Source organism: Bos indicus x Bos taurus, chromosome 28 (genome assembly GCF_003369695.1).
Source record: "Bos indicus x Bos taurus breed Angus x Brahman F1 hybrid chromosome 28, Bos_hybrid_MaternalHap_v2.0, whole genome shotgun sequence".
Classification (NCBI taxonomy): domain Eukaryota; kingdom Metazoa; phylum Chordata; class Mammalia; order Artiodactyla; family Bovidae; genus Bos; species Bos indicus x Bos taurus.
The window spans coordinates 10,299,137-10,316,190 of record NC_040103.1 but is presented as its reverse complement, the minus strand read 5'-3'; the positions used below and the strand labels follow the sequence as shown (position 1 = coordinate 10,316,190).

The 17,054-nt window shown below is 36.3% G+C and overlaps 1 protein-coding gene across 1 annotated transcript in view; it reads right to left on the bottom strand.

The window, feature by feature from the left end:
* RYR2 (ryanodine receptor 2) overlaps positions 1-17,054 on the bottom strand; it is an 830,352-nt gene that overhangs the window by 234,010 nt on the left and 579,288 nt on the right. The window contains exons 40-47 of the mRNA XM_027531123.1: positions 15,972-16,115; positions 13,110-13,383; positions 8,326-8,440; positions 6,558-6,690; positions 6,250-6,353; positions 3,129-3,264; positions 2,399-2,585; positions 543-648 (exon numbers count right to left, since the gene is read on the bottom strand). Of these exons, the coding sequence (XP_027386924.1) occupies positions 543-648; positions 2,399-2,585; positions 3,129-3,264; positions 6,250-6,353; positions 6,558-6,690; positions 8,326-8,440; positions 13,110-13,383; positions 15,972-16,115 (1,199 nt within the window). The remainder of the gene's footprint in view (positions 1-542; positions 649-2,398; positions 2,586-3,128; positions 3,265-6,249; positions 6,354-6,557; positions 6,691-8,325; positions 8,441-13,109; positions 13,384-15,971; positions 16,116-17,054) is intronic.

The following is a 17,054-nucleotide window of genomic DNA, read 5'->3' as shown; positions in this document are numbered from 1 at the left end:
AGCATTTTTTAAATTAATACAATGGGGAAAAAACAGAAAAAAGTATAAAATATTAGAATGTATCACAGAGAATCATTCCACAAACTTCAATTACATTTTGGTCAGAAAGTTTACGAAAACACTAAGCAATACCTCTTTCCTTTCCCATAGCAGCTCCTTCAAAAGGACTAAATACTATATAGCAAGGAAATAATTCTTGAGCGGAGTGGTGCTTTATACATACAGTAAAACAGGAAAGGACATTATATAGGAAAAAATATGCTCTTTCCCTCTTAGAGTGTGGGAAGTCTTATATGAGTTTTAGAGATACATTAGAACTGACTATTCTATTAATGAATCATACTGAAATCTCATTACTAATTTTTATAACCAAGGTATTTCCAACTAAACAAACACTTGTTCAGCAATTATGCTACAGCTATTATTTTTAATGGAGCATGAAGATTACTGGTTTTGGATGTTTTGTGCTCTTCGTCAGCACTGGATCTCTTAACAGAGAGAGATAAGCCAGGATTTTTGCTCCTGGACTCCAAGACACTTACATGCATTTCAGGAGCACATCGTCCTAACAGGTCAATTAAAGCTGAATAAAAGGTCATGATGGCATTTCCCATGTGGATGGTATCATCCTCTTCCTCTTCTGTATCACTTTCATGGATTTTTCAAAAGAAACAAAAAAAGCAAACAGGATAATAAAGTAACATTTCAATTTATTACATATTTCTCAAACGAAAGGGACCAGCATGGTAATAAATTCTGCCTCCTCTGACACTTTCCACATATATGTTTAATAAATAGCTTATCATTTCTAAAAGAAAAAAATGGGTTAAAGATATGATTTGAGATTCTATTGCCAAGAACACATGTGTGGGAACTTTAATATTAAATATCCTTCAAAAGGAAAAAGTAGACTTATTAATTTGATGGTTTCTGCTTACTTCTACTGACAAACAGGATACTAACAAAGAAAATAACTGATGGATGGAAATGGTAAATTTGATTTTCTATACAACACACAATTAGAGAAAGGGTGATAAAGATCTGTCCTACAAGACTCCCAGAACAGTGGTTTTCCCAGAGTACTTCATAAACGTGATTTCATTTACTTACCTTTCTGTTTATTCTGCCCAACTACCTGCTCCCAAGTAATATGATATGAAAAACATAAATATTTCCTTATCTCACTGATGAGAGATAAATCTGGATGGCCCTGGAAAATCATCTCATTCTTCCCTTTGAAGGCCTGGCAGACAGCTGCTGCAGCTGGACTTAACTGTCTGCAGAGTGACAGGAAGACTTGTTGACAATATTGTTCCTAGCCTGCAAGGATGTCTTCAAAGCTCTCAAGTGTACACCCACTCTCATGACACTTGACCAGCAAGCTCTTGATGTACATTCTACTACTTAGAAAAACTAAGAGATCCCTAGTTGGTCAACAACTAACTGATAAATACATAACATGATTTTGGAGTGCTCCCATCCTGAAACACTTGCCTTAGAGTGAATGGAACACTTATCCCAGAACTTTAAGTGGGAAAACCAGGATTTGCAGGACAACGTCTCTGCTTGGAAATTTTCCTTCACTAAGCCTATCTGTTATATCTCTACCAACAGTGTTAGTAGTGTGGTTACATGTCCCCCAAGCAGGACACTCAACTCCACAGATTAAAAGAATAGGAAGCTGGAACTTTCCTGGTGGTCCAGTCATGAAGACTCCACACTTCAACTGCAGGGGAGACAGGTTCCATCTCTAATTGGGGAACTAAGATCCCAAATGTCATGTGATGTGGCCAAAAAAGGTGTGATGTGGCCAAAAAAGGGGGGGGGCAACATGCCTGGGTGAACTTATTGCTGGAAGTGAGTTAACAACATATACTATGGAGAAATGTGAGTTAGTCACTGCCTCCCATTATCATCACCAAGACCTAAACAAAGCCCTTTATTCCTCAAAATGACAACATCTCCTTTTCTTTACTTTGCCAATACACCCGTTTAATTAAGTCCCCATTCTCTTGCTAAAGGCCTCTTTCTCACTTACAATTATCATGAAAACTCATTCCAGCTATCCTCCCAGTAAACTCTAACTTTAAAGGTTCATCTGTCATCTTTTGTAATAACTCACTATGCCATAGAGCCTTAAGAAAATTCACAAAATACATCTCCTTCTACAGTCTCAATTTCTTTTTACTAAATCCACACAATATTCCTGATGTCTCTTTGTTCATTCATCCTATTCCAGCAGCAAATTCCATCCCTTCTCCCTAAACACCTTTGATTTTCAGGGGGAGAAATCCTGAGTATTGGAGTATTATACTACAATTAAGAGAACAAAAATTTATTTTGTAAAACTAAAAGTCAAGTAGTATCTGAATTTTAAGAGTGTGTATATTTGACCTACGGGGTTTTGCTGGATCCGGTAGTTGGTGAGGGACCATCTCTAGAGGGATCCTCGGCTATTTTTATGGCTTCTTCCATGGCTGCAAGCAGGCCATTCCCACCTTCCCCCCTCAAGGCGGGACCGAAACACTCAGGCCTCCGGATGAGCAATCTCACCACTACATTTGCATTCTCCTCCACGCTTTCCCCTAGGATCAAATGGGAAAAAGGAGGAAACAAGCATTGACTACATGGAAGTTCAGAGGAAATAACATTATAGTAATTCATTTACATTTGAAGAAAAATAACTAAAATCAAATAAGGCAGTAGCAGAGCCAAAGTCCAATCCAAATGACTAGGGTTCTATACACAAAACACAGGAAAGCTCTTTTCTTTCACTTAACATTTTCAAAGTAAAGAAAAGCATGATGGAGACAGAAACTATTTATTTTTGTTAATTTGCTACATGGAGTGAAGATTGTAGCTATTATTAGAGTCTAATGATATAAAGAGCGAGAATCTAAGTGCCTAACATTTTTAATTTAATAATGAAAGCCTAGCATGTATCAAAAGAAATATTTTAAAATAAATGATTACTGTGAAAAAACTTAATGATTACAAAATAGTCAATTTCTTTATTACTATTTACTTCCTTCATGAAAATGCTGGGATGCCTCATTATTTTATACCCTTTATTTTTTTTTTAAGTTTTAAAATAATGTTTTTAAAAGACCCTGTGGGATTCATCCTACCATTACAGAAGACAGCAAATCTGAGAAAGTCAAGATATCTCTCTCCTTCAACTGGATTCCACCCAATGTCTGGATAACCCTTTGACACTAGCATCTGGCAACTCTGCAGTCCACAACCAGCCAAATACCGAACCACCTACAACAGAGAAGAAGATAAGTATAAGTATCACCCATGGGGTGAGAACTCATTTAGATGCTTGCACTAGACATGGTAAATCATATCCTCAAAGGATGGTTTAAAAATCACTTGCAAAAACAAATTCATTTTAATCTCATGACCATCTACATGAACCCCCTGTAATAAAACCATAGAAATCAAGAAATACTGATAAATCATAACAAGGTGTTGTCACAGTAAAAATGCTTACAAAGGAACTTCATGAAAGAAAAATATCCCTAAATTTCGTATCATCTGAGGCTTTTACCCACAAGAGTTGTAATATTGATAAACTTCGAAAATGCCTAATGATCTCTGGCCCAATGTAAAACCTGAATCCATCTGAGATATTGCAAGTTCCACCTGAGATATAATGATGTTTTAAAGAAGTTAATTACTCCCAAACTAAAGTATCAGTTTAATGGGGGGGATGGGTGTGTGTGAGAGGACACCCTAGAGAAGTAGAGAAATCTAAGCTTAGAGAAGCTTACAGTTAAATATCCTTAGGTTCAAATCTGACCTGAATTAGGACTCAGTCTATCATGAGCCATGTATCATGGCTTAGTGTCCTGAGCCATGGGTTAACTATCTATAAAGTTTGGGGTGACACTCCCTATCTTTCTGTATTGTTAAATTTAACACATTAAAATTTCTGGTTAGCTTGGTCTTTTAAAATATTCCATCTTATGTGAATATTGATCCTCTACAAGATTTCATTACAGAACGAGGTTTAAAAAGAAATCCCTAGGGCAGATGGTAAGAGAAGCAACTTATCAAAAAAAAAAACACCAAAAACCTACATCTAGATCAGTCACAAGAGAAGTCAGTCTTATATAAGACAGCTAAAAATATTTTACATCATCCTCATTGAGGTATAATTTATGTACAATAAATTCATCTATATAAAGTATAAATTCAATGAGCTTTGAGAGATTTTTCCATCTGTAGGAACACCCACAGTCAAGATGCAGAGTGTTTCCATTGCTTCTCAGATCCTGTGCTTTTTGCAGTCTATCCCTCCCTACAAGCCCAGGTCTTGATCACCTGTGTTCTGCCACTACAGACTAGTCTGCGTGTTCCAGGACACTGATACATGCAGTCACACACTGTGGTCTTTCTGAGTCTGGCTTCTTTCACTCAGAATAATGACTTTGAGATTCATTCATGTTAGAATACATGTCGGCAATCCATTCCTTTTTAGAGCCTAATCATGGCATTTTGCTACTTATGGAAATACCCCAGGTTCTGTGTGGTTTTTTTTTTTTGTTTTTTACCAGCTGATGGACATTTGAGTTGTCTCCAGTTTTGGGCTCAGGTAAGTAAAACCATTATCAATATTCATGTACACATCTTTGTAGAGACATACATTTATATTTATATTGAGTAAATACCTGGTACTGGAAAGGCTACACATATATTTATGATAAGTGAATATTTAACTTATTAAAAATAATGCCAAACTACTTTCCAACTGACTAACCATTTTTCATCCCAACAGCAATAGATGAGTATTCCAGTTGCTCCAAAGCCTACTCAGCATTCAGCATTGTCTACTTAAAAAAAAAAAAAAAACTAGCTATTTTATCTGTGTGTAGATTAAAATATTTCGGATTATATAAGGGAAAAAATTTTCCAGAGGTTATTCAGAGATGCAAAGCTGCATGATGCTTGACTAGCACATCAGAAGGATTTGAGGAAGAATCTACTTTTTAATGCCTTCAACAGCTATGCACTGACTGGAAAAAAGCAGAGAGTGACAGAGAAAAAAAAAGCCCTGTGCTCATTGGCTTTACATTATACAAAGAAGTAGATTTTGAAAAATACATATAGATTTTAAATATAATTTTAAACCATAAATATTTAAACTATAGCACAGATATGGAAGAGTAGAAAGGTGACTTTGGAGCAATGACTGGAAGGATGTCTGGAAAAGAGCCATGAGGACATCTGGCGAAAGAATACTACAGATGGAGCGAACAGCAAGTGCCAAGGCCCTAGAGCAGGCGCAGACCTGGCAAGTTCCAGTCACAGCAAGGGGACCAGTGTGGCTGGAGCAACAAGAACTGGAGAGTGGCAAGAAACGAAGTAAGACAATACGTGATAGATAGGGTAGGAACTATTCAAATGCCTTTTACCGTCACTCAAAGTGAGAAAGAAAGTCTAGAAGGTTCTGGGCAGAAGATTAACATGAAACTTTGAAGAGACACTCTGGCTGCAGGGGAGGCTCAGATAGACTATTTAGAATGGAACTGCAATTAAAATATGGGGGAAATTTATCCGTATTTTGGTAAACATACATATGGCTTACTATGATTAGAGGGCACAGCCTTTAGTATACTAGTAATACCTTGCAGTGTGATATGCAAACTTGTGTGATATAAATTATATACATGAGATGTTAAAACAACCTTTAAAGAAAGTAAAAATGCATAAAGTAAAAGTGACGGCAAATTATTGTAAAAGGACATAAACATCCAAGAATATAAAGTTGATTCTCTTTCCAAAGAAAAATGCATGTGATTGGAGAAAATATCTTAAATTTCTTGCTCTTTATAACTTAAAATTATATTACATATAATAGTATGTATTATATATAATAACATATATTGTATTAGTCACTCAATTGTGTCTGACTCTTTGCAACTCCATGGACTCTAGCCAACCAGGTTACTCTGTCCATGGAATTCTCCAGGCAAGAATACTGGAGTGGGGAGCTATTCCCTTCTCTAGGGAATCTCCCCAACCCAGGAATCGAACCCACGTCTCCTGCAGCACAGACAGATTCCCTGGTGTCTGAGCCACCAGGTAAGTCTATTACATATAATAAGTGTAACATATTTATAATACATAGTATATTATAGTTATAACAACATATAATTATAACTATTTATAGCTAAATATCTTGAGAAACAACTATAAACAACTGTAACTCACACAAGCACAGCAGTAAGAGACTGTGCCTACCTTTTCCAGATCTGGCTCCCGCAAAGCTAAAGCTAGTTCATTATTATCCATCACCGAGGCTGCTGCCACATCCAGTGGTGTTGAACCTCTCATAGCTGGTGAGGCTGTTAATTAAAGCAAAGATGGAACAAAACCTGAATTGTGCTGTAACTCTGAGTCCCATATAAAAACATACTTTCACATAGAATTTCATTTCTAAATATAATGCATACTGTACCAATCCAAAATAATTTAAAGTTTAGTTTTAAAACCCAGTTTGTATATCCCTTTTATCTTAAAGATTCAATGAAAGTCATACATTTACTTACCAAGACCAACACTGCTGTTTTCCAGTAAATAACTCAGATGATCAAACATAGCTTTCTGATTCTGCCTGCTTATACGACAGAAGTAACAGAGAAAACGGCAACAGTTGGCCACCATCTTCGGAAAAGTGATTTCCTACATAAAGAGCATTTAGTTAGCTGGGAAAGTAAAGGATCTTTGTTAATAGTGAGTTCTGAAGTTGAGGTCTCAATCAGATTGTGCAATCATGTGTGCCCATGTCTACCAAGCCTCGGGTACTGAAGACCTCTGAATGTCCAGATGAAGGCTCACCTAGTCCTAGAGCTACCAAAAATCAAGCCTGACACTAATAGGAAACCTAACTATTGTCAATGGTCTGATATGGAATTAATCTACAGCCCTATACTTAAAGGTAGCATGAGCCTACTTTAGGATTCAGACAGGCTCAACTGTGATTCTTGATGCCCACTATTAGCTGCGCTTCCTTGGAAAATTAAACCATCTCACAGATTTTGTTCTGCAAAATTGGAATAAGATGGATAATAATATTTACTTTAGGCAAAGGAAGGACAGTTCAATGAGGCATTTTGTGAAAAATACCCAGTTTAATATTTGGAACCACATAATAGGATGCTCTTATCATCAGCGTTGTTGTTGTATTATTATTAAGATTCCAGGAAATTCAGATCTTCCCTGACTGGCACATGACTTGTCTCCTGTGATGAACACCCTTCCTGGAAGGTCTGCCTGCTAGGCCCCAGCAAACATATCTCCCTTGACATCTAGATCTTAATCCCCAAAGACTCCAAGTTCTTATTAAACAGAATATTTTATAAATATCTTTATAAGTTTGCCTAACCAAGAGTCTGAACATGAGAAAAATGGACTCAGGAATTCAGTGGAACCAACTGTTGTCTGAATCAAGGAAACAGGTCTGGATAGCATGTTTTTGTTACAGACTTTGAATGTGATGGAAATGTATTTAATTTTATAAAAATTAGCATACTATTAACTGTTATAGTTTCTAGATATCTTCTAAATGAGAATTATACAGAAAATAGCAAGTTACATGGCATTAGATAAATTATTAGGCTTCCCTGGTGACTCAGATGGTGAAGAATCTGCCTGCAATGCAGAAGACCTGGGTTCAGTCCCTGGGTCTGATCCCTGAGTCAGGAGATCCCCTGGGAAAGGGAATGGCAACCACTCCAGTATTCTTGCCTGGAGAATTCCATGGACAGAGAAGCCTGGTGGGCTATAGTCCATGGGATCACAAAGAGTCAGATACAACTAAGTGACTAACATGTTCACTTTTTCAAGCAAATTATCAATATCAAAGAAAAAAACTTCAGTCAGACCTCTTTATCTGCAGGTTACACATCTGCAGATTCAACCAAAAAGCAAAAATTACAGAATGTTTTAAAAAGCAAAACCTGAATTTGCTATGTGCCAATAACTATTTAGATAGCATTTATATCAGGTATTATAAGTGATCTAGATACGATTCAGAGTATATGAGAGAATGTGCATAGGTTTTACACAAATACTATGCACTTAACCTAAGGGACCAGAGAATCTGTGGATTTTGGTATCTGCAGTAAGGTCCTGGAACCAATCACCTGTGGATCCTGTGGGGGTGACTGTAGAAGCACAGCCACCTCTCAATCTGTAAGGGATTGTTTAAAAAAGAGTCCTAAGAGGATTTGCAAAATCCACATCAAGAATACACAATGAATGTACTCTAGGAGGTTGTAGTAAATGGCATCCCAAGAATTAAAGGGTTTCCTTTACCTTGGACTCTCCACCTCCAAGGACATTTACCATGACCTCCATCACTGTCTCATGCATCCCAAGGGCCCTCATGAGATTAGGATGCTGGTAAAACACTTTATTGTTCATGATATCCCTAGAAAGGACAACACAAGTATAAGCGAAGCAAAGAGTTACAGCAAAATTTAAACAAAAATTTATCTGAGATCATGATAAGTATTTTGGAAATAATTACTGGCATGTATGGACAAGTAAGAGAAATCATCACCAAACCTTAAAAGTAAATAAGGCTAATTGAGCTTTCCTCAAAAATACAGAAAGTTTTCCAAAGATATTATACAAAATTGTTTATTCTTTTTAATTGCAAGAAATGTACTAAATAAGTAAATATTCATTTATATGACATAGATTTTGGGACACTTATCATTCCTAATTCCATGGATATCCAAATTCAACCTTATTTTGTACAGAACTATGAAGCAGTGTTATTCTTACATTCTTATGAAAGTTCCTATATTAATAATTGCTGTATAAGTATCTCTCCTTTTCACATACACTGTTTTTAGAACTATATTCATCATTTGTATGTTTAAGAACAGTAGTGTTATTTCCTGCTACATTTATCTTATTATTCTTGTGAAATTCTTTTAAAGGTGATGTATTCCCCAAAAGACACCAAACTAAACTGAAGTCCAGGTACAAGTAATCCTACTTATTAAAAGAGACATTTAATTTAAAGAAATGGCAGAAAATGATACCTCAAATGTTTCATTATTATTGCATTACATATTATTATAATATGTATATAAAGGTATTTTTAAAGATCTTAATGTTTAACAACCATAGCAAAAGAGAGCTCGGTTAACTTTTACATATATCAAATCATGCAAGAGTCTTTTCCATAAAACATTTTTCTGTCAGAATCAAAGCAAGAAAATAACATACAACTGACAGGAAACTTGAAGCTTTCCTTCTGAATCTGATTACCTTAACTGAGTTACTCAGCTATTCATTTAGTCATATTCTGGCTATACCAAGAAAGTGGAATAGTATGATTATTTTCTTTTAGTTTTAGTTCTTCACTTTTAATTTATTAATCACTTTGTTAGGTTGTGTTTATGAAGACAGCTTTTAGGTAGCACTACTCAGAAAAATGACTTGGGGGCCCAGGGCTAATTGTGTGTGTGTTCAGCTCTCAGTCGTGTCCGACTCTGCAGCCCCATGGACTGTAGCCCTCCAGGCTCCTCTGTACATGGAATTTTCCAGCCAAGAATACTGGAGTGGGTTGCCATTTCCTACTCCAGATCTTCCTGACCCAGAGACTGAACCAGTGTCTCCTGTGTCTCCTGCGTTGGTAGGCAGATTCTTTACCACTGTGCCGCCTGGAAAGCAACCCAGGGATAATATAGGTCTGATCTATTTCATGCAAGGACAAATAAGGTAAACGCATCCTTTCCTTCACAAATAATAGCAGCGTATTTGCCAAGACAACCTCAACTCTCAAACCACAGATGTAATCATGAGATTTGTCCTCCTGTTAATTCAAATCCTTTTACATGACCTAACTTTGGAAGGTATCTAATTGAAAAATCTCATTTGCTTTTAGTTCAAGGTAAATTAAATGGATCTTTAATTCTACCACCAGCAGGCAGGTTGTCACTCATTAAATGTGTCACTTTGGGATCTTTCTAATCTGACAAAAAAGTAGCATTTTATCTTGTTTCATAATCGTTTTGAGTTTTATCCCTATTGAGTGATGTATATGTTAATAGTACCTCTTACTGTTACATGGTCATTTAGGAAGAAAGTGCTCTCCATTTCCTGGAAGGCTTCCTTTCTCATTTAATTAAGAAGACTTCTCACCAGACAGCTCCCTCAGGTTAGATTTAAGCACTAATATTCCCAAAAAAGGCTCATGCACAGACAGTCATAAATAAAGAACATAAAATTAGCTTATGTTGTTTCAGTCTGTTTTCCTTCTTTGTCCCAAAAGTACACTGATTTTCAGCATGCAATCATTATAAGGATTTCTGATATATAACCTCTCCAGTTTATGATTTCAAATATTTAATAGTCCCAGAGGAAATATAAGGTTCTGAATTTTAAATGTACATAAATATCACATAATTTGTGTCTTTCCATACTTTGTTTTTTTCCTCCCCCCTCAGAATAAACTTTTTAGCCAGAGAAAACATCGGTTATTCTGTTTCCTTAGTTGTTTTTCAAGAGCCAACTCCAAGGTTTTTTAACCCTATTTATTGATTACTTGTAGATGGTAAAGAGTCTGCTTCAATGCAGGAGATTCCTGGAGAAGGGAATGCCTATCCACTCCAGTATCCTTACCTGGGGCATTCCATGGACAGAGGAGCTTGGCAGGCTACAGCCCACAGTGTGACACAACACGACTGAGTGACAAACACACACACACACATTGTTAGTGTTTTATTTTACCTATGTCACTGGATATCATTATCTCTTTGATCTGTTATTCATAGAACAAAATTAGCTTTTTTGGTAGTGAGGGGCCTAAGTATTTGTCTTTTGCATCACTTTTCAGCATTCTACATTCCAGATTTTTACATCTTTACATTTAGGTATTTCTTTCTTATGAATATCATACAGCTTAATTTAAGCTTTTGTTTTTCTCTGGTTATTTTAATTCTATTATATTTTCTTTTTTAAAGATTTTTTTGATGTGGACCATCTTTAAGTCTTTATTGAATTTATTACAATATTGCTTCTGTTTTATGTTTTAGATTTTGGCCATGAGGCATGTGGGATCAGCTCCCCAACCAGGGCTTGAATCCACAGTCTCCGCACTAGAAGGTGAAGTCTCGATCACTGGACCACAGGGAAGTGCCTCTTTCGTATTTTCTGATTCCCAAACCATGCAGGCTTGTTAATGAATGCTTACATATATGCATATATGTGCCAGTAACATACTCACTGAAACAAATTACCTCCCACTCTTCTGAATTCCATTTTCTTTTTCATTACATACTTACAGCCTTTAGAAGGCCTTTCAATGAGGGACTATAAGTAAACATTCAGAAATTTCTTTGTTTTGCCCTTACTCTTGAATATGGAATATAAACTCCAGTATTCAAATCCACATGAAGCACAAGCTTATGATGATAAAATGTTAGTTGAGTAACACATTCTAAATAAAGGGTTATTATTTTGTGGTCTGTTAGAACTTTGTGACCTTTTGTTGAATTATGATCACTGGTTTTGCAGTTGAGAATGCTAAACGTTGTTTCAAGTGTCTGGGCTTTTCTACTTGCTTTCAAAATATTCTGTTTGTCACTGGCTTTATGGAGTTTCACTACAATCTACCCAGCTGTGGGTGTGGAAGTATGTGTACTCTAGGGATAGCTAAGTTCAGGTTTGTCTTCAGTTCTGAAAACCTCTAGCCAATAGCTCTTCCAAGTTCTCCTGCTATAGTTCATCTATTCTGTCTTTTCCACAAACCCTACTTGGCATATGAAGGATCTTCTTATACTATTCCCCAGGTTTCTTAACTTCTCCATCCGTGCTGCATTACTAATCTCCTCAGACCTATGATTCTATTTATTAATTCTCTTCTGTTTTATTTATCTACTTATCTATTTATCTACTTATCTATTTATTTTGATACTTTTATTAATCACTGCTCTTAATGCCAATTATTATATTTTTCACTTCTAGAACTTCTCTGTGGAGATTTTTCAATTTTTCATGGACTTTTTGTGTGTCTCATTTTGAGGATTTCATTTGTTTCTTAGCATTTTTAAACATTTTAGATATAGTTACTTTGTGTTATCTTTCTGGCTTTCACGATTTGTAGTTCTTGGGGGAGGTGTTCTAACTCCACTCTTCATTGTATCTGCAGACCTGCCGACGGTGGACTGTTTTCTTAGGTGCTCTGCACTTTCCGACTAGGGGCTAATCTTTGGTAGCATGGAGGCTTTTCCTGTTCACAGTGAACTGAGTTGAGAAAGCATAGCTTCAGGCCAAATTTTATGTTTTGTATTTTCTCAGCTAGTGGATCCTTAGACTATGCATGAGGCGTAAATGTTAACCCTGTCTAAGGTAGCAGATGTCAATTGCTACATATAGGATGGATAAATAAAAAGGTTGTACAGCACAGGGATCTATATTCTAATATCTTGTGATAAACCATAAAGGAAGAGAACATGAAAAAGATAACAAAAACATATCTATATATATAGAAGATATATAGATATATCTGAGTGTGTATATATATATATACACATATATATATCTGAATATATCTGAATATCTGAATCACTTTTTTGTATACCAGAAACTGAGACAACTTTGTAAACCAACTATAATTCAATAAAGAAAATGTTAACCCTGAAATTTACATAAAGTACAACCTATGATGTTGAATTTTCTGAATAGCTGTTTTATCCCCCGTTATTTTCTCAGGAGACATGGAGAAACTTCTTTATTATCTCCTGCCGGTAATATTTGTACCCCTACGGATTTTAATATGTTTTCATTAATCTGTATTTTTATATGTGATTTGATATCACTGAGAAACTAATAAAAAAACAAGATATTTGTTATGTACCACAGTCACCTTGGCATCTAGTCGTAAAATTAGTCATGCTTTATTATTGGGCAATTTTCCTATTTAGCTTTGAAACATAATCTCTAGAAAACTGACAATCTCATGATCATAAACTCTAAATGGTGTATTTATGCTAAAGTGCCCACTGTATTATTACTGGGATAAACCATTAGAAAGAAGACATTTATAAGTCAAAGGTTATAATATCAATAGTTAAATAACTTACCCTAATCCACGAATCATAAGTTTCTCTTCCTCTTTGCCCATTCTCACACTTAGCAGAGAACGAATCTGACCAAGAGATGCCAGCAGATTGATGGTATCCTCCACAGAAACACCATTTATAGTGTAGGTCTTTGGCAGAGCCCGTACCAGACCCCCAATGCCATCATACTGTCGATGGAGCAATACAAACATGGCCCTCACCAACTCAGGGTCTTCAATAACAGACTCTTGAGCCCATCGGACCATGGTCTCAGAAATCAACTGCTGAAGAGTGGCTGCAAAGTAATCATGAATACTTCTTAAGAAAGGAAAATAATAAGGCAGATGAGATGGGCATTTCAAATGCATATTTCAGATAACCCAAAAGTGAAAGTGAAGTCGCTCAGTTGTGTCTGACTCTTTGCAACCCCATGAACTGTAGCCTACCACGCTCCTCAGTCCATGGGATTTTCCAGGCAAGAATACTGGAGTGGGTTGCCATTTCCTTCTCCAAGGGATCTTCCCCACCCAGGGATCGAACCCAGGTCTCCCACATTGTAGGCAGACACTTTACCATCTGAGCCATCAGGATATAACCCAAACTGCCATCTATATTTGTACAAGAATTGAAAAGGAATAATTTTTTGAAAAAATATATTCTTTAAACACTTATCAGTGACAGTATGTCAATAAAGATGAGTTAACAGGTAATCAAGGATAAAAATACACAAACTTTCTTTAAAAATTATTCTTATAACTAAGGCATTTAAGCTATTTCAAAATTATAGCAGCTTTTCTAGAACTACTATTGGCAATCCCTAGGGCAATCAATGGGTTGTCTTATTACTTTTCTTTGTTTCATTCATTTCCTCCAAAAAGATTTGACATCATATATCCTTATAAAGGTCAGTCATGGTCATTCAAGGAGCTTCTTTTTTAATCCAACTGTATCCTCATTTAAGTACTTAGTAGTAGCGACCTCATGAAATTACATTTCTATTTCAATTTGTATCCCTAATTGTCACTTAAAATGTCTTCAAAGGATTTGACTGTAAAGCTGTATTAAGTTGAAAAGTTATCCCATACATAGATGATTACTTGCAGTGTGATCAGCAATAACACATTTAAAAGCAACAGAACTTTCAAACCTCTTAAAATATATAGTAAAATTATCAAAGCTAAGTAGGGTTGATGTGACTGACTTATGTTGTTGCTGTTGTTCAGTCACCAAGACGTGTCTGACTCTTCGTAACCTCACAGGCTGCAGCATTCCAGGCTTCTCTGTCCCTCACCATCCCCAGAGTTTGCCCAAGATCATGTCCAGTGAATTGGTGATACCATCCAGCCATCTCATCCTCTGTCACCCTTTTCTCTTTCTGCCTTTAATCTTTCCCAGATCAGGGTCTTTTCCAATGAGTCATCTGTTCACACCAGGTGGCCAGAGTATTGAAGCTTCAGATTCAGCATCAAATCTTCCAATGAATATTCAGGGTTGATTTCCTTCAAGATTGACTGGTTTGATCTCCTTACTGTCCAAGGGACTCTCTAGAGTCTTAATTCATACAGAGGTACTAAATTCCTATCATCAATACACTGGCTGATTTCCAAAAGAAACTGCTAATCTGTTTTAATCTATGCCTTATTAAAGAAAAACACACACACACAAAGCTCAGATTACCATCTGAGAACCTGCCCGTAATGCAGGAGACCCAGGTTTGATCCCTGGGTTGGGAAGATCCTCTGGAGAAGGAAATGGCTACCCGCTCTAGCATTCTTGCCTGGAGAACTTCATGAACAGAGAAGCCTGGCAGGCTACAGTCCAATCAGGGTTGCAAAGAGTCAGACACACTTTACTTTTCACCAATTTTAACCAAATATAAAATTTAGATAAAACGCCAATATACTTCTACATATCTCAAAACCATGTAGTCATTGTTAATAGGTCAAAATCATGAACCTGATAATAACAAAAAATGCTTCATAAGAAACTCTGAACTCTGATTTGGAAGACCTGACTCAAATGTGGTTGTGATACTGAAAAATAAATTTAGAAGTAATTATATGGATAAAAGGTTTGCATTGTAAGTTAGTGGGAAAAAAGACAAAATTTGCATGAGTTTGTTTTTTTCTTTCCATAAAAGCTGTTAATAAACTGACACTGCCTCTTAAATGAATGGAGTCTCAGAAGTGAGACAGTAAATCAGCTGATCTCACAGACCTACTTCATGAACCCTTTCTGAATGAGTATGCAGGTCTGAGAGACCCGTTGCCTCAGTGTGTTTTATTTGGTTTCACAGAGTATCAGCTATGATATCAGCTATGACTTTTCAGTTAAATAGGATGTGGATGAATCAGAAATGCATAAGGCTCTAGAAAGTATTTCCAAACCAAAATATAGTTACAGACAATATCTATTTAAACTTTAAGAAAAGGCTTATTTAACTTGATGCAAGAATATTTGGTCAACAGCAAATATTTAAATATGAAGGCTAAATTACTCATTTTATACTTTCTCTTGATAGACTCTGATCCAATTCCTTTTTTAATTTATTTGTCTTAATTGGAGGCTAATTACTTTATAATATTGTAGTGGTTTTTGCCATACATTGACATGAATCAGCCATGGGTGTATATCTGTTCCCCTAAATCTTTACTTCTCTAGGGATAGCCCATCCACCCTTAGAAAACTGCCATCTCTCAATCTGTTCCTGCAAATACAGTCTGATGCTGCTATCTACCTCTGGTGGCTATGGGGATCTACTTAATGTGATTCTTGCAAGTTGCAAATTCAATTTTCTTACTGGTTCATCTAGTATGATATTTGTTCAAACAATGAATAAATGCCGTGGTGGAGTCATTCTGGCAGTGCCCTTTTATAGCTTACATGACTTCTTGGAGTCACTCTCAACTGGCTTTTCCGCTTGCTTCTTCTTCAGGTATGTCACCTTTTCTACCAAGGACAGCAGGCGTCCTCTAATAGTTAAATCATTGTTTCCATCCAGAGACCTATCTTCATCCAGCTCAATTCCTAGTAGGAAGAAGACAAAGAGAAATAAGAAAAGAACAAATAATGTTTAAAAAATACATTGAGGGGAAACAATTCTCAGGTTTTGCAATTTTTTCCACTCATAGCTTAAAGCAATGCTCCCATGCCTAAAACATCTGAGGAAACCAAGTTAAGTGATCTTTTCCACTAGCATTCACAGGTAAGATTCATTCATTGCTCTCTTTTTCTGCTTTCTCTTTTCCCCCTGTTTTTGTGAGACTGGAGCTATCAGCAGCTAGCACAAAATATAAAGCCAAGCAGAGAGCAAAAAGACTCTTCTAGGAGTTAAAATCCATTCTACTACTTAAGCTAACCTTAGGCATCTCTTGACCATGGGCACTGTCTAGACCTATGGTTCTGCCCTCCCTAAACACCCTGCTGGCTTTTTATCCTCCTTACTTGCCTCCAAAAATATCAATGATATTTTAATAATTTGAGAGACAGAGAGTACATATATAGTTAGATATCTAAAACTAAGGAATATTTTATGTCTGAAGCAATAATTCTACCATATTAGAGTATCCCTTTATTTATAGCATATGTGTATGTATTTATTTATAGTATAACCTTCTGGCAGTCATTTAGTGGTTCCTCATTCATAAGCTGAATTAATATACTTTTACTGTCTTCATTAAAATAAAATACCACTTAAGATATGGCTAATTTGTTTTCCTTCATTGAGACACACTTATTCACATCACCCCATAAAGAGAGGAAAAAACCAACTGACTGGATTCAGAACATCCAATCAATTCCATTTTTAAAGTTCTTAGAATCAAAAGAGGGGCATGTGTGCTCAGTCGGGTCCAACTCTTTGCAACCCCATGGACTGTATAGCCCGCCAGGCTCCTCTGTCCATGAGATTATCCTGGCAAGAATACTGGAGAGGGTTGCCATTTCCTCCTCTAGGGGATCTTCCTG